Raw genomic sequence first — 24,260 nt, forward strand, 5'->3', positions numbered from 1 at the left:
GGAAGCCTAGTACCGGATTGAACCTAGACGTGAGCGGTCGCCCCATTGTTCTTGAAACGGAGTTTCCCCTGCTGGTTGTCGCACGTGGTGGCAAGCGTGGTCACAGAATGGCAAAGGCTGGGTCTGTGGAGCCTTGCACCAAAGGAAATGGGCCCGACACGGTTTAGGGGATTGATGGGGAAGGCCGACACAGGAAGCGACCTCCGGGTGCGTGGATGTCGTGAGGCTAGGTTCACCATGCATGGTTAAAGAACTCGAATCGATTCGTCTGCCTCTCACAGCTTGAGATTGCTTGATCGCTATGTCACCCTGAGTAAATGAGGAACCTAAGGATGACATGTTTGTTGATATATCTATACATCTTGTTCGGTTCTATGATTGCTTAGAATAGGTTGCACAACCTAGACTGGTAATGGAACTTAGAACCTGAGCTAAAACCTGGAAATAGGGTTTTTACTTAGTGCTTTTGGCAAACAAACCCCTCAGCCAAACAGCTTGCATGTCTAGAAGGAGGAGTAGCCCTCACTCCTATCGGTTAAGTCTTGTTGAGCTTAGTAGCTCAGCCTTGTTGTAGCTTCTGTTTTCAGGTGAGGTTGCTGCTTCCGACCCCTCTCTGGTTGGTGCTTGGCCGCCCCAGCTCCCGCCAGGCTGGACGGTCGAGTGGGACACCTCCTCGGACGGCGAGGAGAGGACTCAGTGATGTTCTGGCTGGCCTCACCCGGACATCCGACCCCGACGAAGTCTTCCGCTAGTTTTCTCGGCTGTTTTCTCGGAATCTTGTAAAACTCTGATGTTGGATTTTGTGGCCAAATTATTTGGGTAAAACTTGTTCAACTCAGTGGACTTGTTGTTTTCTCTGTAACCACTCACCTTCGTGTGGGTTTGCTAAACTCGATCCTGTTTAAATGGTTAAATCGGAGGAAATCCGACGGCACTTCGTATTAACTCGGTTTAGGCAGGAGTGTCGCATGTTAGGTGGCTTAACCCTGCTTAATCAAGCTAATCCGAGATGGTTCCGCCACAGCTGGTATCAGAGCCGTGTTTAGCATTTCAGAGAACCCAACAAGCCCTACACATTTCTTGAAAGGGTAAAAGTTGCAAGAAGCTTTCAAAAAAAAATCTCGTACGATCGTTAAGGATGACTTAGTGCGAGAGGCCCTAGGGGATTTTGGGGTTGTTTTAGGTGACTAATAAGTATTTGGTTATTTTGCTAACCCTTCCAGCACTTCGCCACGTCTATCATACGTGTGCCGAGTTCCGCATCGCGAGCATGCGAGGGTTGATAGGGAGCTCCATTCAAAGGACCCTATCTTCGCGGTTGTTTTCGCTCACGTCTGTTACACGTGCGCAGGTTCCGTATGTGTCCATACGAAGGTTGGTACGGTTCGATTCCAACAAACCTATCAGCACGGTTGTTTCGCCACGTTTGTCATACGTGTGCCGATTCCGCATCACGAGTATGCGAAGGGTTATACGGATCCATTCAAAGGGAGCCTATTTCCACGGTTGAGTGCTGTCCATGCAGCCTTAAACGCATGGGTGTCGTTCCTATAATGAGCGGTAATGTTTGGGAACGCTTTCGTGAGTGCTGGCATGGAAGGTTCGTGTGTGGTGTTTTCCTGCAGGTTGCTAACCGCGCTCGTTAAGAGACGTTGCTAGAACCGACTAGTTATTATAGGGAGAGACGTATTGTTGCCTTGTCACCGGCGCTGACCGCGTAAGACCCAAGGTTCGGGCAGTTGTTTTTGGTTAGGAGTGAGGTAGGCCGTGCATGCGTCATATCTAACAAGGTTGTACGGTCCCTTTTCTCAGCAGCAACCCTGTCCGCAAGAGTTCTTTTGATCTAAGGATTTCTAGTTTCTCTTAGTTGCTCTCGGTGAAACCCGCCTGCTTTTCTATCCGACCCCTGATCCTTGGAGTTATCTCACGTGGTTTCGGTTTTTCTTGGTTCCAGATGGTTGTCCCTGGACATGTGGTTTTTGGAGCGAACGGTACCTTCCAGTCAACGTGCCTGCATTTCGAGGGGTTTCCCGCGATTCTGTGGGATACGCTGAAGTGGTTTGGGTATCAGTCTCCGCCCTTGTATGCCGGGCGGTTATATCTGGAACAGGGCATTCAGACGTGCCAGGTGCAAGCGTTGGTACCACCTCCCCTTACACGGCCCGACTGGCCCTCTCTTGGCATAATAGCCTATGGTCTTTCTCCGGAAGATACATGGGAGTCCGCCGCCCTTCAGTTGCTCACCCAGTTTTGTCAGCTGCATCCCGTGGAGATCACGCTAGACCCGATCGGTCTCTTCCCCGTCAGGAACCGGCTGGACCCGGCCTGGCTTGACCGCGTCGGGAACATCGAGGTGTTGGCCACCACCTGCGCCATGGTCACCATCTCCACCAACATCCGGTGCATGGCCGCTCTCTACCGGTTGATAGAGCTTCAAGGGAGAGCCATGACCCTCTTCGCCTGGACGGCAGCAGATACCCACGGTCACCTCCAGGCAGCAAGAAGAGACATGGTAGGCCAAACCTACCAGCTGATCCAGCGTGGTATCCAGATCCACGATATGCAAGATCGGATCTCCGAGCTAGAAGGAGAAGTCGCCGACCTCGTGGACGGCATGATAGAGCTCTCGGAGGAGAAGATGGAGGTGGAAATGGAGTTAGCAGTTGCCAATGCCCACCTGGAGGAGCACCAAGCCAAGCTCGAGGATATGCATGCCCTCAACATGCAGCTCGAAGCTCAGGAGGACCCTGAGGAAGATGAGGGAGCGTCCAGCATGGACATAGAAGAAGATGGCGCCCCTTCTCCGACTCATAGTGTCCATTGGTAGCTTAAAAGTTCTCCGGGAACCATCTTTTTGTTGTACTCCTCGGCAGCCTAGATTTTGGAAAAGTTGTAATAGGTTAGCCTCGAGTTGAGTGCCCCTTGTGTTGAAACACCGTTGTGTGTAAAGTTAACCCCGGTGCATAGCTTTCTCATCTTGTATGGTGTGGATGATAGGTCGAGTAAGTTGCGCCACATGCTGTGTTCAGAGAACCTGCTCTTGGGCCGACCCCAGCTTGCGAAACCGAGTGCGCCGACCCTTTGAGGCGGTTTCCGTCCCGTCCGACCTTTTTTTTCAGTAGGGATCGCTGCCGACCCCTGTTCTCTCGAAGGGACCGCCCAATCCGACCCCTTAGTTTAAGTGGAACATAGGAGTTGGATATGACCTGTTCGCCTGGAGTGAGTACCAGGTCAAGGTAGAGGTTATCTACACTGAGAATGAGAAAAATGTGTTTTCCTTGTGAGGACGTGTGTTACACCATTGGCAAGAGTCGCATTAAAGGATTTAAGTTATACGTTCCATTTGTTGGAGTACACCTAAGGTTATGAAATTAATGGGGCGTTAACTCTTGTAGATGGCGCACCGCACTAGGTCTGGATCTATGCCCAGTGGTAGTGATCAGCGACAGGATCTTCCCCCGCCCCCGCCCCCATCGCCATTGGAGGCAATCCTAGCAACTCAAACTGAGTTGCTAAGGCATCTGGTGCAAGGACAACAGCAACCGCCACAGGGTGGAAGAGCTCAGCAGCAGCCGCATATCGCGCGGTATGAGGACTTCCTGGGGACGCAGCCCCCGATGTTCCAAAAGACACAAGAACCGCTCGATGCTGACGCATGGGTTCGTACGATCGAATCCAAGTTCGAGCTCCTCACCGCTCCATGCCCCGATCACAACAAGGCTCGGTTTGCAGCCCAGCAGCTGCGTGGCTCCGCACGGCTTTGGTGGGACCACTACCATGCCATGCTGCCGGCTGGCCACGTGGTCAGTTGGAACGAGTTCAAGACGGAGTTCAAAGCGCATCACATTCCAGAAGGTCTCCTGGAGCCTAAGCTCAACGAGTTTCTGGCCCTCACCCAAGGAACTCGGGATGTGCTGCATTACGCCCAATCTTTCAATGACCTATGCCGTTACGCTGGCTATCATGCGGACACAGACGAGAAGAAGCGGGACAGATTCCACCGAGGACTGAGCTTGGAGCTCAGGGAAAGGTTGAACCCCATCAGGGTGGACACCTACAACGAGTTGGTCAACCTGGCCATCTCTCAGGAGGACTGCATGCAAGCCCTCAAGGCCGACCAGAAGAGGAAAGCCTCTGTGGCATTCCCGAGTCCACCGACTCGAAGGTTCCGGATGATCCCTCCACAAGCCCCTGGCCGACCCCAGCAGTCAGGGAAATGGATCGCCCGACCCCCGCATGCAACAATGCCTCATTTTCCAGGCTTCCAGCCGCAAGTGCCCCGGCCGACCCTGCCAACGCCACCTCGCCCGGCAGCCAGTAATCGTTGTTTTACCTGCGGCAATGAAGGACATTTTGCAAAGGACTGCCCCAGGAACAAGAATCAGCAGCAAGGTCAGAACCCCATGGCAGCCAGAGGAAGGAGGCCCAAGGTGCAAGTCCGACAAGGCCGACTCAACTACACCAGCTTGACCGAACTCCCCGAAGGTGCGTCAGTAATGACGGGTACTTTCCTTGTTTTAAATCAAGCTGTTGTTGTGTTGTTTGATTCGGGAGCCTCTCATAGCTTTATCGGAAGCAAGGGAAAGATGTGGGCTAAGTGTCGGTCACACTAAGGAACCCTATGTGATCGCCACTCCTGGAAGAAGGATAACGACGGATCAGGTCGTTATTCTTGTACCTCTCCAGCTAGGCCCCACCCTCTTCAAGGAAAACCTTATCATCCTTGACCTAGAAGGCATAGATGTCATCCTTGGTATGGACTGGATGGCCCGACATCATGTTGTTCTAGATACATCAGCCCGATCTCTTTACATCAGCTCACCCTCCCATGGCAGTTCTACCCTATCCTTGACCCATCCTGAGTCTTTGACTCCTTGTGCCTACCCTCTCTTGGGAGCCCGTCTAGAAGACCTCCCTGTTATCTGTGAGTACCCTGATGTGTTCCCAGAAGATTTGCCGGGTATGCCCCCTAACAGAGAAGTGGAGTTTTCCATAGAGTTGATTCCTGGCACAACCCCGATATCTAAGAGACCCTATCGGATGCCACCCGCTGAGTTAGCCGTATTGAAGACCCAGTTGCATGATCTGTTGGAAAAGGGCTTCATTCGACCCAGTACATCATCTTGGGGTTGCCCCGCCCTGTTTGTAAAGAAGAAAGACGGCAGTCTACACATGTGTGTGGATTACCGACCCCTCAACGCTGTGACGGTCAAGAACAAGTACCCGTTGCCACGCATTGACGTCTTGTTCGATCAGCTAGCCGGAGCAAAAGTGTTCTCCAAGATCGATCTTCGTTCTGGTTATCACCAAATAAAGATTCGACCCTGCGACATACCCAAGACAGCCTTCTCTACCAGATATGGACTGTACGAGTACCTAGTCATGTCCTTTGGACTCACCAATGCACCCGCTTATTTCATGTACCTTATGAACTCGGTGTTTATGCCCGAGCTAGATAAGTTTGTAGTGGTGTTCATTGATGATATCCTAGTGTACTCGAGGGACGAGGAAGAGCATGCCCACCATCTTCATATAGTTCTCCAACGGCTGAGAGATCACCAGCTCTATGCAAAGTTCTCCAAGTGTGAGTTTTGGTTAGATAGTGTCAAGTTTCTGGGACACACTATCTCCAGAGACGGTATCGCCGTGGATCCCAGTAAAGTGCAGAAAGTCATGGAATGGAAGTCTCCTACCTCCGTACACTAGATCAGGAGTTTCCTTGGACTTGCAGGTTACTATCGGCGTTTCATACCGGATTTCTCCAAGATAGCTAAGCCGATGACCGAGTTGCTGAAGAAGGAGGTCAAATTTGTGTGGGACACCAAGTGTGAAGAGGCCTTCAAGACCCTGAAGCACTTGCTGACCACCGCCCCAGTGTTGGCTCAGCCCGACCCCTCTAGGCCGTATGACGTATACTGTGACGCCTCTGGCGCTGGACTCGGATGTGTTCTTATGCAAGACAGCCGAGTCATTGCCTATGCCTCACGTGCGTTACGACCTCATGAGCTAAGCTACCCGACACATGACCTTGAGTTAGCAGCAGTAATACATGCCTTGAAGATATGGAGGCACTACCTAATGGGAGCTCACTGCAACGTATACACCGACCACAAGAGCCTAAGTACATCTTCACTCAAGCCGACCTCAACATGCGTCAGAGAAGATGGCTGGAGTTGATAAAGGATTATGAGTTGGAAGTACACTATCACCCTGGCAAGGCAAATGTAGTAGCCGATGCCCTCAGTCGCAAACCCCATTGCAACTGCTTGTTGTCAACAGCTTTCACCAAAACCCTGTGTCACGAGATGGGAAAACTAAGTTTGGAGGTTATTCCTCATGGAACCCTTAGTCACATCATCCTTGACTCAGTTTTGGAGGACCAAATTCGGTCAGCACAAGTTAAGGATGAAGAAATAAAACGGATCATCAGTAAGATATCAGGAAATGATGAAGGATATAAGCAATTCCGTCAGGACAAAACGGGAGGTGTGTATTATGGAAACCGACTAGTTGTACCCGCCGACCCCGAATTGAGGAGGCAAATCCTAGATGAAGCTCATCTCTCCAAGTTCTCAATCCATCCTGGCAGCAATAGGATGTACCATGATCTTCGTCAAACCTTTTGGTGGAGTGGAATGAAACCATAGATAGCTCGTTATGTTTCAGAATGTGACACCTGCCAACGTGTCAAGGCCAGTCATTTGAAGGTAGCAGGAACCTTGCAGCCGCTACCTATTCCCTCTTGGAAATGGGAAGACATCAGCATGGACTTCATAGTTGGATTACCCCTTACAAACTCAACGGTGTGATTCCATCTGGGTTATAGTGGACCGTCTGACCAAGACGGCACATTTCCTTCCTGTTCGCACCACCTACACAGTCAAGCGATATGCAGAGTTGTACCTCGACCGTATAGTTTCCCTACATGGTGTACCCAAGACCATCGTCTCCGATCGAGGAGTTCAGTTTGTGGCACGTTTTTGGGAGCAACTACAAGCATCTATGGGCACCAAGCTCATCCGAAGCTCGACGTATCATCCTCAGACCGATGGCCAAACCGAGAGAGTCAACCAGATTCTTGAAGACATGTTAAGAGCCTGTGTTATCCACTATAATAAAAACTGGGACAAGTGTCTGCCCTTAGCAGAATTCTCCTACAATAACAGCTATCAGGCCAGTTTGAAGATGGCACCGTTTGAGGCCCTGTACGGCCGGAGATGCAGGACACCCTTGAACTGGTCCCAACCAGGGGAGAGACAGGTCTATGGCCCTGACTTAGTGGCAGAAGCCGAAGAGCAAGTGAAGGTAATTCAAGCACATCTCAAGGCCGCCCAATCTCGACAGAAGAGCTACTCCGACCAGCGGAGAAGACCCCTGCAGTTCGACCTTGGTGATCATGTGTACCTTCGAGTTTCCCCAACCAAAGGAGTGCAACGGTTTGGAATCAAAGGCAAGTTAGCTCCCCGCTATGTTGGCCCTTATGAGATTGTGGAGATATGTGGACCCGTTGCTTACCGGATCCAACTCCCAGAACAGTTGTCTGCCATACATGATGTTTTTCATGTGTCTCAACTAAAAGAAGTGTGTCTGAGTTCCAGCAGAGATCTTAGAGCAAGGACAGCTTCAAATAGAGCCCGACCTGACCTACGCCGAGTACCCAGATCGAGTTCTTGACCAAAAGGAAAGGCACACCCGACGCCAAGTGGTAAAGATGTACAAGATCCTCTGGATAAACCACACTGAAGATGAAGCAACATGGGAAACAGACGAATATCTGAACAAGCGTTTCCCAGGTTTCCTGTTCCACCAAGGAGGTAAGAACAGCACACCCCGCGAGTTATAGGAGTTACATGTTTACTCTCCTGTTATAACTATAAGGACGATGGACGGGGCAGGTTTGGGTAACTCTTTGGTGGTTGGATGGTCGCCCCGTCTGTCTATGAAATCTTGCTAAGGCCCCACAGTGGTGGTGTTCGTGATCAAGTGTTTGCAAGTACTAGTCTCATACTTAGTATGGGATGAGGAAGCCTAGTACCGGATTGAACCTAGACGTGAGCGGTCGCCCCATTGTTCTTGAAACGGAGTTTCCCCTGCTGGTTGTCGCACGTGGTGGCAAGCGTGGTCACAGAACGGCAGAGGCTGGGTCTGTGGAGCCTTGCACCAAAGGAAATGGGCCCGACACGGTTTAGGGGATTGATGGGGAAGGCCGACACAGGAAGCGACCTCCGGGTGCGCGGATGTCGTGAGGCTAGGTTCACCATGCATGGTTAAAGAACTCGAATCGATTTGTCTGCCTCTCACAGCTTGAGATTGCTTGATCGCTATGTCACCCTGAGTAAATGAGGAACCTAAGGATGACATGTTTGTTGATATATCTATACATCTTGTTCGGTTCTATGATTGCTTAGAATAGGTTGCACAACCTAGACTGGTAATGGAACTTAGAACCTGAGCTAAAACCTGGAAATAGGGTTTTTACTTAGTGCTTTTGGCAAACAAACCCCTCAGCCAAACAGCTTGCATGTCTAGAAGGAGGAGTAGCCCTCACTCCTATCGGTTAAGTCTTGTTGAGCTTAGTAGCTCAGCCTTGTTGTGGCTTCTGTTTTCAGGTGAGGTTGCTGCTTTCGACCCCTCTCTGGTTGGTGCTTGGCCGCCCCAGCTCCCGCCAGGCTGGACGGTCGAGTGGGACCCCTCCTCGGACGGCGAGGAGAGGACTCAGTGATGTTCTGGCTGGCCTCGCACGGACATCCGACCCCGACGAAGTCTTCCGCTAGTTTTCTCGGCTGTTTTCTCGGAATCTTGTAAAACTCTGATGTTGGATTTTGTGGCCGAATTATTTGGGTAAAACTTTTTCAACTCAGTGGACTTATTGTTTTCTCTGTAACCACTCACCTTCGTGTGGGTTTGCTAAACTCGATCCTGTTTAAGTGGTTAAATCGGAGGAAATCCGACGGCACTTCGTATTAACTCGGTTTAGGCAGGAGTGTCGCATGTTAGGCGGCTTAACCCTGCTTAATCAAGCTAATCCGAGGTGGTTCCGCCACAATACCTTCATTCAGTTTCGAGCTCGACTACCATCATTTGCAGCCGTTCCGAACTTGTAGGAATCAAGGGAAGTGGGACAACCTACAAATGTCGTGCTAGAGGCGACGGGCACACATATAGGCAAGCCTGAAATCAACATAAAGGAGGATAAGGCACAACCAAAGCACAAAGCTACAGCGAGGAATCCATCGAATCATCAAAAAAAAACCCATCCAACAAACAAACATCCAATATGAGTACAGTATTGGCACAAAACATCATTGACCCAACAAGAACAAGGAAAAAGAAGAGATCCCAGATGTTGTGATGCCTGATGAACCACTATCAACTGATAGCACGTCAAATGGTACTACTCCATGCGAATTTCTTTAACAATACATAGATAATATTAGTCATCTAACTATTATCCGCAGAGTATTTGATCAATGCAGATGAGTTGTCCACTGTCCAGTACATCAATTCAACATCACAGGATAAAGTTTTGGTTGATATTGGTATTTACACAGCAACAAGGAAGGATCTAGAGTGCCTTCTCAATAGTGAAATGTTCCTGAATGATTCGGTTAGTATATCTCTACATAAAAATATTCTATTTCAACATTACAATCTAAAGATGTTTAACTTGCAAGTAAAGGTTATGAATGCTTACATCCGATTACTAAAAGCACAACCTAGTATCAACAAAAGGGAAGATGGATATGCCTATCTAGAGACAACTTACAATGCCAACATGATATGTGGGGATACCATCGCTTCATTACGAAATAAAGAAGAAGGCAACTTCCATTTATATCAGACATTAACTTATCTCAACAATGACATGGTACAACTTGCATCCTATTACAACTATATAAGGTTGATTTGGCGCAGGCAAACATCTAACAAAACAAGTTTTTCAGGTCTTCTTTCCAATCAACATTAAAGATTGTCATTGGTATTTGGTGGTCATCAATGGTCGTAAGGGTGTCATTCAGGTACTTGACTCCAAGGGGACTGCCACTCGCCGGCCACAACTACATCAACTGGTGAGACACTAATAATCTGGTACCGACTACTTAATAACAAATTATACATGATTACCTCAACCACTGATGATTGTATTGAACTCAGTTGCAAGGGTTGCAGAACCGTATGAAACGCCTTGCAGACCTACAATTGATCAAAGAACATAGGTGGAAGGACACCCAAGTCAAAGAATGGCCAGTCATTGAATGCATCAAAAGGACAATCCAGATTGACAAGTACAAGCACATCAACACTTGTCAATATATTCGGGTTCCCATAATTAGTACTTCCTAACTTGTGTAAATACCAAATAATCTCGCGGTACATCGTGTGGACTATTCACGGTGAAATTCATGGAGCTTTGGACCGGAAACAAATTATCTTCCTTATTCACACAGGTAAGTTGAACAACACAAATTTAGCAACCCAATATATGCCCATCTTACACTACAGCTAACAGGCATTTGTATTTGTTATGTGCAGAAGGATATGACTAATTTCAGGCTCAAGCTAGCTGTCACATTGGTTAACTATGCGTGGAACAAAGTGAAAGGAAGTCCAGGATACAAAGCTACCGATGCCGAGGAGACATACACGATGGAAGACAATGAAAAATAGATTACATTCCATTTTTTCCGTGTTTACTTCATTATCTATGATGATCGAGTATTCCAAACCAATCAAGTTCATTTCATTTCTACGTGGAGATCACTAGTTTAGATGTTAATAGGAACTCATTGGCAATATCATATTCCTCAAGGTAGTTTAACTTTTGTTTTCCCTAAATAACAACGCATTTCTATGTCCCATAACCAGTTGTCTTCAACCATACCACAGAGTTTATTTAATCTTCACAACCTTATCGAACTTGATATCTCAAACAATCACTTGATCGGTACTCTCAAAGATGATATAGGAAGCTTGAACACAATAAACAAGATATATCTCTCTACCAACCAGCTACTCGGTGACCTTCCAGATTCATTCGGACAACTACAGATGCTAACCCACCTCAATTTATCACACAACTCGATTCAAGATTTGATTCCAAATTCTTATGGCAAGTTAGCGAGCATGGAAACACCGGATCTCTCCTACAATAACCTCTCTGGCAACATCCCAATCTATCTGGCCAATTTTACATACCTCACGAATTTGAATCCGTGGTTGACCAGCCGGTCGCCGACGGCAAACCCAACGAAGGAATTGCCACGGGTGGCGCACACTGCGCGCCGGCAGCCTCCTCGAGCCGGGCTGCGCGCTTCGCCGCGGCGCCGACCGACCTCCGGGCGTCGAAGCCCGCGCCGCCGTGGAGCAGCAACGCGGCGCGCATCTCCTAAACCGCGGAGTCGCCGCTGACCATTGGAATCTCCACCGCAGAGTCACCGCCGCCGCCCCATTTCAACCCTAGGTACCGTGGAGCAGCAGCGCGGCGCACATCTCCTGAACTGCGGAGTCGCCGCCGCCCGCCGCATAGTCGTCACCGACCGCCAGAGTCTCCATTGACCGCCGCTAGGGAGTTGGCGCCGCCGCCCCATTGCAGCCCTAGAGGAGCCTGTGACCGATTGGAAATGAGGAGCCCCAGTCGCAACCTGCGACCAATTGGAAATGAGGAGGAATAAAAAGAAATAAGATTATAATTAACAAAGATTTGATTTGATCTATTACAACAATGTCATTTTACATATTTCCAATAATACCCTTATACTACCCATACTACTCATGCATACTACCTATACTACAGCTTAAGGTTTTAGTAGTATACAATTAATCTCAACCGTCGGATCCTTACATACGAGTCCTTTTCGAACAATAGTATAGCGTAGTATTGTGCACCGTAAAAGAGTTCTACGAAAAACTAGGCATTGGTCCTAACCCTTAGTATCGGTTGGTTTTTTACCCGATACTAATACTCACATTAATACTGGATCTAACAGATAGTATCTCAGGAGTCCCCCGTGATCCCCTTTAGGCCTCGTTCATTTCAGCCGGATTGGCTTCCGACCAGGATTACTTCCAGACCCGGTTTGAGTGATTCCACTTGTGTCGCTCAATTTGGCCGGATTTAATCCTACCAATCCACTCAAAACGAACAGGTCATAACAAACAGGTCATGAAAGATTTGGTATCAAGTCAATTCTCAGGAGGGTTAATACTGAGGCGTCACTGCTGGCGACATGGTTCCTTGGGGGGAAATTGGAGTCCAAGTCGGATCCACGAGGCGCAGCTGCCCACAGGACGCTGCTGCAAACGTTTTCGAGTCGCTCACCACCACCTACCACCCAACTGGCCACTGCCAAAACACAAGTGAAGAAGAACATGAGCTCTCATGAGCATCAGATATGAAAAATTGCATGTTGGGAAGCAGCCATTGTATCTGTACCCAATTGTATCTAACTGGGACAAGAGTATCATACAATTTTATACTTTGTCTTCTTGGTTTGGTCCTCGTTGCCCAGCACTTGCTACCCCATCTCGTGCTTCTCAAAGATGCCTGCATGATCAACAGGCACAAGCAGTAAGTAAATAGCCAATAGCACTCTGACTCTGAAATCAGACTCACGCATCACTCCAGATGTACTGATCCTACTGTTTCTCTAGTTACTTGTAACATAGATTAATCTGACCACCAACAAGAATATCAGAACCAATAGGAACGCCATGTGTGTCCAATACAGAAACCAAGAATTTGCACGAACGAAAGAAATGAAGCAACAGAGAAAGAAACGGCACGGACCTTGGGAGCAAGTCGGGGGACTAGCTACCGGGCAAGGGGTGGCACTGGTCAAAGCGGCGGAGCACCTCGGGGTCGTGCATGGATAGCACGAAGCGCGATAGCGCCTCGAGGTAGAGCGTTGCCTGGTAACCCCCGGCGGTGGCAACGAGCTTCGAAAGAACGCCCCGACGGAGGCGGTTGGCCTCGAGCGTGACGCCCTTGAGCTCCTCCAGGAACGCCTCCATGTCAGCGGTGCCGGCCACCTCGGCGACCACGAAGGCCTCCTGGGCCCCGCGGAGGCGGTCGGAGACGGCGGGGACGGCGGCGCGGATCCGGCGGGGACGGGAGGCTGAACAAGAGGGAGGATCGAGAGTAGACCGAGTCGAGCGAGTGGCCAGGATCCGTTCCGGAGGGGAGGAGGTGGGGAATGATTCCGGGCTATGAGTGGAGGGGGAAAACCAAACTGGGCCAGGCCAAATCTAACCGAACAGCGAATACAAACCATGCCTGACTCCATTCCCGGCCATTTCAATCCACCCGGATTGGGTCTCATTCCAGACCAATCCAGTGAAAACGAACAGGCCTTAGTACTAGTTGGGGGCTCTCCACCCGGTACTAAAGACCCTAAGGCACCACCCGGTACTAATGGGTGACTTTTAGTACTGGGTGGAGCTCCCACCCTGTAATAAAGAGCTCCCATCCGCTGCCTTATCCATCCCCCCTCCGCTACCCGCTCCCGGCTGCTTCTTATCCATCCGCCTCCCCCCTCCTATCTCTCTCTCTCCCTCTCTCCTCTCTCTCTCAGCACCCCCTTCCTCTCCTCCTCTGCCTCCCCTCCCCCTCCACTCGCCCTCACTGGCAGTGAGGAGCAGCGACGGGGCGAGGTGAGGCGGCGACGGGCGACGGGAGTCGGCGGGGGCCGGTGGCAGGGCGGGGGCGGTGGGGGCCGGTGGCAGGGCGAGGGCCTGGGAGGCTGGGGGCTGGCGGGGGCCGGCAGGGGGCGGGGAGGGTGGGGGCGGCGAGATTTCATTTTTTTATTTTTTAATACCTCGATTATTTGATCACCCCCTTTAGTACCGAAGTAGCAATACTGGTTGCACAACCGGTACTAAAGGGGGTTAGGTAGAGGGGCTTTCTCTAGCAGTGGCACCTCAAATTTGTCTTCGTCTAGGTTCCTCACTTTGTTGTTCGTCGATATCTCCTCCCACTTGGCGGTGTTGACAAAAGGGAGCCATATCCTGTCGTGTGGATCGTCAGGGTACCTAGCCAACCAATTATTTTCGAGCTCAAGAATTTCGCGCCTTTTTATCGGATTGATTAGCGTGCATGAATTAAAAAAAAAACAGGTGATGGACTGGGATCTTTTGCTCACCTGACAATGTTCGAATCATCCGTCGCCCCGAAGTTGCGCCGGGAGAGCAGGACCAGACCCTGCGTCGCGTTCACTTGCAGGTAGAGCGAGCTCTTGAGCGGCCTCAGCTCCAGCGCGGAGATGAACGGCGTTCCCGAACCGGTGTTCACCAGGCAAACGTACGTGCACGTAATCGTCCGGCACGACGACGACGACCTCCAGCCTCCCCACCACGTCCAGGGTCGAGACGTTCACCCTGCTCCAGAAGTTGACGCCGGCGTAGAGGTCGAAGATGGGCGGCCTGTTGAGGCCGTCGTAGTTGCCGTACATGAACTCAGCGCGGAGATTGTACTTGAGCCCGGCCACGAGGGACTGGAGCATGTAGCAGTTGCGCGTCCCGTCGGGGAAGCTTCGCACGTTGAGGTAGCGCTTGGAGAGCGTCGGCTTGATGTACTCGACAGAGATGTTGTGGTTCGTGCCGGCCTCGGTGAAGGCGGCGTCCGGGGCGTATGACAGCTTGGTGTCGTCGTCCACGGAGTTCGCCGTCCCCGGCAGGCCACAGTCTATGCTGATGAAACCTGCAACCGCAAAAACACCTCTCCTTCAATCTTGCATGGATGGGCGCACATAGAGCTATGTTCTGATTCCTATGCAATCTGTGCATGCCATATGAAACGTTAACTGTGAAATCATCGAGGGATGTTGAGCATACCAATGCTGTCGGGCTGTGCGCGAGCTTGAAGTACCCCGGCGGTGGCAGCGGCAGCGAGGCCGATAAGCAGCAACCACGACGGTGCCACCATTCTTTTCGGCATTGTGACTGTTCAATTTCACAAGCAAGGAGCCAAACACGCTGTCTGTGCTTTGAAATCTATGTACTACTAGGTACAGGTACCCTTTATAGATAGCAAATCCTAGTCTAGATGGTGAACAAGTAACATTTCTCCCAGATACCTCTATCATAAGGACCGAAAATATACCAGTTGTTTAGCACATTATTAATCGCATCAGGACTACAGAAAATTTAATCTATTCAGCACATTTTTATGCAGTAGTCAGTACAAAGCTTGTCCTAGTGGACAACCAGCTTTTTTAGAATGGTTGTATGGTAGTGATAGTGTGAGGATAAACACCGGCACCTAAACCCTGCATGACATCAGTGGAAACTGCTATAGATTCTCAGTTTTTTTTAAAAAAAATCATTCTAATTTCTAAACAAACTGGATATTGAAGAAGTTGTTACGTACCATATGTAGGAGAATTTGCAAGCAGTAGGATCTGAAAATGTTGTAAATCATGGAGCTGTTCAGCATACTGATGCTGTTGGGCTGCGTGAGCTTGGAGTACCCCGGTGGCGACAGCCGACAGTGACGATGAGCAGGAGGAAAATAAGCAGCAACAAACACAGCGTTGCTGCCATTGAAATGATCGAATGCTTCATTGCACAAGCAAAGTACCCAACATCTATACATATATACTGAATCCCTATTTCCTATCCGTAGGTTTCTGTTATCAAAGAAAAAAAAATTGCCAAGCACATTGATTGCATCAGCACTGCCAAAAAGAAAATCAACCACGTCAGCACATTCTATCCGCTACAATTCTGCAAGCCCATTGACAATTGACATAGCGTAGGTCGTCGATGCCCCCTGGGAAAACATACACAAACCAGTTCCTCGTAAGTGGGCCCTTCGATAGCCATCCGATCGTTGGCTAACTCTTGAAGGGACCAGCATAAGGTCAGTAGCTGTGTGTGATTAGTGCTGATTTGGATGGCAGTGGGCCCACAGATAGTTGACTTCAGACTCTTCTTCGCTCTGGAAATTGCAGGCCAGAAATTCCTTTTTGTGGGGGAGAAATAATCCAACATCATATCTAAGTGTGCATTGACTAAGACTGCTATGTATCATGTGTATGGGACTTTTCGTACACACGTCATTAGATTAAGATAGTGTTTGGTTCAAGTAGTCGTAAGACAAATAGGAGCAGAAATGAAATCATTTCATAGGGGAATCAGATCAGATTTTTTATGGAACAGGAGGGGTCATGACTGCTACTGATTATGTATTAATATTAGAAACAAAAGAGGTACAGCAAAAGAAAAAAAAGGGGGAGGGGGGGGGGTGTCGAAGTTACAAAAGAGCTTCTACCCACTCTGAGCAAAATATTTTCTCTTTGCTCGATGGATGACATGGCAAAGTGGCAAACTCAAATTTGAAGGTACCTTTGCATATATCAACTAATATTGGTCTTTCCTTGAAAATTGCATTATTTCGAGTGGCACTGATGCTCCCAGGATAGTAGAATGAAAAGTTCCATGAAAGAAAGCTTATTAATCCGTTGCCTGAGCAATTTCAGTAATTGAACAGGCTGCAAGTCTGCTTGGACATCGAGATTCAGAACTTACCCACGTTTCCGAGAGAGAGAGGACATAGAAGAGGTGTTCCACAGACTCAACACCATTTCCTGAGCACAACACATAGTTATAGCAGTCAAAATGCAAATTCTTTCTTCGAAGCAGATAATTTTTTTTATGTTGCGAGGATCGAGTTGCATCATACTCCCTCCGTTCCAAATTATAAGTCATTCCAACTTTCTTGGAGAGTCAAATCATCTCAAGTTTGACCAAATTTATACAATAAAGTGCTAACATTCATGATATCAAATAGGTACCATTGGTTTCTTCATTAAATATATTTTCATAGTATATCTATTCGGTGCCATAAACTTTTGTAATTTTCTCTATAATTTTGGTCAAACATAAAAATGTTTGACTCTCCAAGAAAGTTGGAATGACTTATAATTTGGAACGGAGAGAGTACTTGATTGAAAAAGCCGCTCTGGGTGTTTTACATGTTTTCACTGTGCCCGATAATTTTGCAATCAAGTTTGTTGCTTTACAGTAGGTCCTCGCTTTCAAGTTTCATGAGGCAGCGCCGCAGCGCTGGCTTCACAATTGCGTATCACGGCGCCAGAGGGCCGCGTTTTGTGTCGCTCCTGCTGGGCTCCTCTCTCTCTCTCTCTCTGCTGCTGCAGAGATCGTTCGTTCGGGGTGCTCTCTCAGCTTAAAACGAATTTTGGCCCAGCCCACAGCAAAATTCAAACGGCCGACACGCCTGACACGAACTCGCGGCGCGGCGCCCACCCGCGAGTGGCAGAGTCCAGACACACACACATGCGTGGTTCCCTCAATTCGGCGGGGAGCTGGGCAACAGCCTTGCCATCTTCTTCGAAATTTGGAAAGTGTGCTGAAAAATCACGATCCAACGGAGTTGTTATTTAGATGGTCATCCTATCCAACTTACTAAATACTCTCTCACACTCTTCAAACTTAGTAAGCGGGTTGGACTTGTCAAATATGCAAAATGGAGAGTGCGAAATGAAGAGTCTGTTGTAGTGTGAAATGGAGAGGCTGCTGAGTGGATGGAGAGTGTAAATTTTTAGAGAGGAAACTAACTATTAGGATTTGGAGAGTGGGGAATGGATAGTCTGTTGGAGGGAGCAACTTAATATAAAAGAGGAATTTTTTTTCAAAAAGAGTCAAATGGAGAGTCAAGGGGTGTTGCTAAACTTTAGTACATGTCATATCGAATGTTTGGATACTAATTAGGAGTATTAAATATAGTCTAATTACAAAACTAATTGTACAAATGGAGTCTAATTCGCGAGACGAATCTATTAAATCTAATTAGTCTATGATTTGACAATGTGGTGATACAGTAACCATTTACTAATGATGGATTAATTAGCTTTAATAAATTAAACTTCCATTCGTTCATATTTCTAGAAAAAGTTCGTCTCACGAATTAAACTTCATCTGTGCAATTAATTTTATAATTAGCTCATATTTAATCCGACGTAACCTTCGAGTTTAGCATCCCTCATCCTACGGATACGGGAGTTGCTCACGAGGCCACGCCGCCGCGGGCGCGGTCACGGCGACGCGGTTTCTGAAAGCCACAAGCGGTCTCGACGTGGGTCCGGTCCGTGCGGAGGCTGAGGAGGTCCCGAGTCAGGATCGGACGCCGGCTAACGGCTCGGGAGCGTAGCGCCGCTCTTCGCGAACCGGAATATGTGGCGGGGCTTGCCGGCTTGGCATCTGGAATTCTGGATCGCTGTGATGACTGATCTGTGGAAGCTGCGCGCGGAAAGCGACCTGCATTTGCTCATTCGGTGATTAGGCTGGTTGCCATCGAGGTGACGTCCGCCTGAATAAAAGCAAAAGAAAACTAGAGGTCCGTGCTTGGTTGGCTCGGTCATTAGTCGATTTTGCATTCGCAGCCTTGTCTATGACGTTAATGTTGTTCTATGTGCGCGCATTTTTCCGGCCATCATGTTGCGAAAGCACGCTATAGCCGTCAATAATTTGGACACAAAGACTGGGGGCCTGGGCACAATGATCTTCATACGTTACCATAGCTTTGGTTCTTGTCTACAATAAGCTAACAAAAACTTACTAGCAACAAATTTCCAGGAAACCCAACATGCTATCTTGTGTTGTGAATATTTTCGAATGTTATTTAGCATGGCACGCTAGAAAATGAGAAAATACCAACATAACAAAGTACGACTAAATGATAGTTTGCTTAGCACTTCAGGTGTCTAAGCATTTGATTTCATGTAGCACCCAATTTCCCAAATGCGTAGTATAATACAGTGGAGGACCTAAATATGAACCCTGGTGATTATCCAACCATCCAAGGACCAATCCGCAAAATACACCTCAGCCAATTACTGACTCATCCGCTGATCAGCGCTAAACCTAGGGGAAAGCAGATTTGTCGCAACCAAACACGCCACCTGTTCCCCGTCGCCGTCATCGTCCGTCCTGGGTTTTGTTGAGCCGCCCCGCTTCCTTCCCGTCCCATTTTGGCGTCTCGAAGCCAGTAGGTTAATCACCCCTCCCGATCCACAAATCCCTCCCTCCCTCTCCATTCCGCTCCCCTGAAATCGAGGAGCGCGGGAGGACACCGCGAAGCGCGTCGGCTCCTAGGGTTTGCCGGTCGGGTTGGGGCTCCGATCCGTGCGGGCGGGCGGGCGGGCATGAGGATTCGGGAGCTCCGTGATGGGCTGGAGGTGGAGGACGACGAGCGGGAGGAGGAGGCGAGGGGCGGCGGCGAGGTGGTCGCGGTTGTGCGGTTGAAGGCCAAGCGCGCGCTCGTCGGCGCCGGCGCGAGGTTCCTGTTCTACCCCACGCTGCTCTACAACGTCGTCCGCAACCGGTTCGAGCCCGAGTTCCGCTGGTGGGATAGCGTCGACCAGGTGCGCATCTTCCGCCCGTCTCCATCTCCATCTTCTGGAATTGCGTTAGTGTTCTCGTGTTCTGGAAATTGCGTCAGTGTTCTCGTGTTCTGGAAATTGCGTCAGTGTTCTCGTGTTCTGGAAAATTGCGTTTGTGTTTTGGACGCGATTAGGAGCTTGATAAAAATTGGGGACAGCTATATTGCTGTGTTGTTGTTGTTTTTTTCAGTTGCTGCTCCTCCAGGGCAGGCTTCCAGGCCTTGATTCATCAAACATATGCGGAATCTGATTAGTATTGTAAACACTTATTCTAATAAGGATCGATACTAGAATCATACAAACATATATCTGAATTGTGCCACTATTCTCCCACTGGGCAGGCTTTTCTGGCTTGCTCTGGTTCAGTGTTCGATCTGTGCAGTATGCCTTTGTGTTATTGGTATTGCTGGGCACTATGTATGTGTTGCTGTTTTCATAGAATGCATGTAGGGATTATGAGCTTAATTCAGATAGGCTGAATTCGAGTATTCCACCAATAGTAAATCAAGTTTCTCCATCACGAGAAATTTGAGGAGCACTTCTTGTTATCTGTACGGTTATATTTCTCTGTTTTGCATCGCAATTGCAATGTCATGCTTTTATTGGGCAACAATTTTTAAATGCAATAATGTATCATATATGTCCAGCCGTTGGAGCTGATCAGTTCAATTGGTGATGGAAAAACAGTAGCCATTCATTTTTAATTTGCAATAGATATCGTAACCTGGTGTTCTTACCGTTTCTATCTTCAGTATGTTTTGCTAGGTGCTGTTCCGTTCCCTAGCGATGTTCCACGCCTGAAGCAACTTGGAGTTAGAGGAGTTGTCACACTGAATGAACCCTATGAAACTCTGGTTCGAACATCCCTATACCAGGTAAATGTTCCTTTACCTCATCTTCTAGCTGAAGAAATAAATAAATTCTATCTGAACTTATAATTGTTGTCACTTGACTGAGAGAACTATAGTCTATATTCCAACCTAAGTATCTATGCCTTGATAATACCACACTTATGTTGGAAATATGTAGCTCAAGCTGAACTCATTGTAGAAATAGCAGATATTTCATTATCATCTATGTGTCTGCAAAATATAAGGTGCCAGACTATCTAATGATATATGTCATTTCATTGCCTTGTTATGCATTGTGCAATCAGCAAAATCACCTGGACAAATTGGCACTGGTAGACATGAAGTAGGGAGATAGCAAGATATTGTTCTGTACATCACCATATATCGCAAGTTTTATAATAATTTCTTCTGATCTAGATAATTATATAATTCTGTTTTTCAGTCTCACGGTATCAATCATCTTGAAATTCCCACAAGGGACTACCTGTTCGCCCCCTCGCTTGAGCATATTTGTCGAGCAGTGGATTTTATCCATCGTAAGTATTATGTCTTTTCTGAACCATGATGCCAAACATGATTTCAATTTCTATTTGCCTTTGAGGGTTTTAAGTACTTTTATGTGATGCCATGTCTTGCTAGATGCCAACTCAGCTTTAGGATGCTAATTTTGTGGTGCTCAATTCAGATCAGGAAGTAGGTGGTAGTGGTTTGCTAGAATTTAGGGGAAGCATGCTTTCATATTATTTTTATATGTAATTTTACATTATGTCAACTTCAAAGTAAATCATTACATCTGTTAGGTTGAGATTATACTATCTCTGTTCTTATGTGTTTGATGTTGGTTAGTTCAAAATCGAACTAACCAACATCAAGCATTCAAGAATGGAGGGAGTATGGATATCTGATATCGCTTGTCATGGTGTATGTCAGATGTGATATGTTGTGAGCTAATCCGTATGGTGCAGTTAGAAAATGGTGGTTCTTTAATCAGTTAAGGAGCAGGAAAGATAGCTTATTAAATTGTGCTGACCATCATTATCGTTGGCAGTGGTTCTAAATATTTCTATTAATACACTCCTATTTGACTTTCCTTGCTGTCCGAGTACTGATGTCTGGTGATAATCCTCAAAAGCAAATCCATTTGACTTGATCAAATAACAAGAAGTCAAAAAAACCATACTGATTCACAGTAGGAAATAGTAATGGATCTCTGAGATTCTGCGTCATTGAGCATGCTAGGTCCAATATGAATAGATACTTAGAAACATTGTACCACAATGCTAATGCTCCACGGCTTTAGCAACAATATAGTAGTAAATCTTCTATGAAGATCTGTGCGGAAGTCTGGCAGCCAGGGCTAATGATATGTACTCTTTTTTCCAGGGAATGAAATGCAAGGTGGTAGCACCTATGTCCACTGTAAGGCCGGAAGGGGACGAAGCACCACTATAGTTTTGTGCTTTTTGGTAGGACAAACTGATCCGCTTAGGCTTTAGATGCCTTGTTTCTGTGCATTAATATAAAACTTACTATATGTATTACATGCAGATAAAGTACAGGAATATGACTCCTGAAACAGCTTTGGATCATGCACGATCTGTGAGGCCCAGAGTGCTTTTAGCGCCAGCTCAATGGGAGGTATGCAATCTGACCTCAGCTATTTTCTACTGCATCTATGCTAGTGGTTACTCAGTCTCCAGATTTCCCACCCATGGTTGCTGAATTGTCGTACTTTTTTTAATGCAGGCTGTTAAAACGTTTAGCACACTCAATGCCAGATGCCTTGCGATTCAGAGCTCGAACCCAACCTGCTCAGCACTTTCTTATGAGGAATCCAGCGAACAGTCTAGCATGCTGACCAGCAGGTGCCTTTCCATACGGAGCACAGATGAAGATTTCTCAGTAACATCTGATGAAGAATCCTGTGAAGCATCTGTCGCAGACCCGGAAGTTTATGGCTACGCCACCACCGAGTTTGACAGCGAGCATTTTGTTTTACCTCGGTGTCGAAGTTTGCTGCCCAGGCCAGCAAGCCCCACCGGGTGCAATGACTTGGTCTTCGTAACTGAAGCAGATCTCGAGGGCTACGAGACCTTCACCGGTGCCGGCAAGGGTGATGTTGAAGTGGAAGTAGTGGTCCGCCAGAAGCCGATCATGAGGAAGCTCTCCTGCTTCCTTGGATCCTTGAAGCTTACAAGCAACTGCGAACCACCACCGAGTCGTTTGACTGAGGTTCGGGCCTGCTAGGTAGATTTTCTACAATGGTTTCTGCGATCCCTTTTTGCACGTTGTACATCGGCAGAGTGTAATTAGCGGCATGAGTTTGCAAAGCCTGCGGCGGGAGAGAACTGTATGTTGAGGGAGCTTTGTTCTTCGGGAGAGAACTGTTTTTGTTATGCGGCGAACGAGATATTTGAGTGCTTGCCTTATTGTAGGTTGTAATGTACCTAGTGTTTTCCTGGAATAAAAAGGTTTGCATGTTTTGATGGAATGCCTGGCGCATGTTCGCCACTAAGGTACAAATTGAATTTAGTTTGTTTGATGTTTTGCCATTTTGTCGATGGATCCACCAGCAGGGGCTTCTGCTGTGACAATATAGAGCCGAAAAGCTCGGTATATCACCATCAAGTGGGCCTCTAAAAGATGCTTAGATTGAAACATCCACACATAACTTTTCGAAAAACAAGATACACATGAACTAAAGAAGTAAAATGGTCGATGATTCCCTCCCTGGCACTGTTGTGCTCCGTATTTACAGTACACATAGAAGAGTGTTTTTCCCTTCCGAACAGCAAGTACGAAACGGTCAAGGTTCCTCTAGTGATAGCGGAGCAAGAAACAGTTGAACACCTCGTAAAACTCTGACGGACTAATGCGCCCGTGAATAAAAATCCCCGCAGATGAAGCGGGAAGAGAAGGGAGAAAAGAAAGGGAAAACAAACAAAAAAGAAAAACTTCCAGAGACCCTCATCAAGAACAAAAACATTCCTGCGGGTGCGGTCTGCAGCGCCCCCGCCTACTGATGGTATCCGTTCTGAATCGGCGTCGTCCTGAACCCGCTGGCGGCCGCGAGGCTGAGGTTGGCGCAGGAGCCTGAGGAGGGCTTCTTTGCCATCCCTCCCAGCGCGACGTAGCTCTTGCAGGACTTGATCTTCTGCTGGTAGGGGTTGTCCTTCTTGCGCAGGTCCTCCAGGCAGCGCACCTCCGACATGCACGCGAACGACTGGGACTTGCCCTCGTAGTACCGCGACAGGCCCTTCCTGCACCATAGCAAGTTCATGCGCGGTCAGCCCAAGAAATCCTTAATTAACCCTTCCGAGGAGGAATCGAGTCCGAGTTCATCACCGCCCGGGGGAGAGCTAGTAGCGTCACTTACTTGGCTGGGAGCTGCGACATCATGGACGCCATGTCGTAGATGCTGTCCGAGTTCATCCTCCGGAGCGGCTGCGGCACGAACAAGCGCTGGTGGTCCTGGTCGCCCTGCCCAGCAGCGCCGCTGTCAGGGAAGTGGTCCCCCTCGTCGGCGTCGGACTCCTCGCCGCCGGAGACGTACGACGCCGTCTCGAACAGCTCCTCGTCCCCCTCCTCGCGCCCCACCGCGCCCCCAAGCCTGAAGCTCATGTCGCTCGCTGTCGGCAAACCTCACCTGACCTGACCACGCTCTCACCTCGCTAGTTATTAGCTGCCCTTGCCCACCCAAACCCAAAGGAAACGGCCCGGCCGGAAGAAACGCTGCTCTGATTCAGCCGTTTGCGTTTCGTTTCCCTTTACCTCTCTGCTGATCTCTCCCGGGGGGTTTGCCCACTGGCCTCGGCCCTCCGCTGCGCCGGTGCTGTGGCGAGTATATATACAGGCCCTCCCCGCCCCGGCACGGCCACACCGACCCGACCCGAGCCGCGCCCGACGGGATAACGCGCCCTGCCTGCCCCGCTCCGCTCCCCGCTCGCTTTCAACAATTCAGACGCGGTACGGGGTCCTTTGACCAACGCTGCCACAAGTAACGTGCGCAATT

General features: G+C 48.5%; 2 protein-coding genes and 1 pseudogene across 2 annotated transcripts; 1 reads left to right on the forward strand and 2 right to left on the reverse strand.

Annotated features, from left to right (window-relative positions):
• Positions 1-15,851, reverse strand: part of LOC117849049 (putative leucine-rich repeat receptor-like protein kinase At2g19210) — a 30,239-nt pseudogene extending 14,388 nt beyond the window's left edge.
• A 3,043-nt stretch (positions 15,852-18,894) lies between these two features.
• On the forward strand, positions 18,895-22,739 carry LOC117849902 (uncharacterized). The gene is made up of 6 exons (XM_034731637.2): positions 18,895-19,379; positions 20,150-20,272; positions 20,691-20,784; positions 21,632-21,714; positions 21,797-21,886; positions 21,995-22,739. Exons 1-6 carry the CDS (start codon positions 19,161-19,163, stop codon positions 22,493-22,495), a joined length of 1,110 nt encoding a protein of 369 aa, XP_034587528.1. The 5' UTR covers positions 18,895-19,160; the 3' UTR covers positions 22,496-22,739.
• Positions 22,740-22,947: 208 nt separating this feature from the next.
• Positions 22,948-24,108, reverse strand: LOC117849903 (protein OXIDATIVE STRESS 3 LIKE 1). The gene is made up of 2 exons (XM_034731638.2): positions 23,625-24,108; positions 22,948-23,508 (listed from the first exon to the last, which is right to left on the reverse strand). The coding sequence occupies exons 1-2, from the start codon at positions 23,867-23,869 to the stop codon at positions 23,265-23,267; spliced, it is 489 nt and encodes a 162-aa protein (XP_034587529.1). The 5' UTR covers positions 23,870-24,108; the 3' UTR covers positions 22,948-23,264.
• Positions 24,109-24,260: the final 152 nt, after the last annotated feature.

Source organism: Setaria viridis, chromosome 3, assembly GCF_005286985.2.
Source record: "Setaria viridis chromosome 3, Setaria_viridis_v4.0, whole genome shotgun sequence".
Taxonomy (NCBI): domain Eukaryota; kingdom Viridiplantae; phylum Streptophyta; class Magnoliopsida; order Poales; family Poaceae; genus Setaria; species Setaria viridis.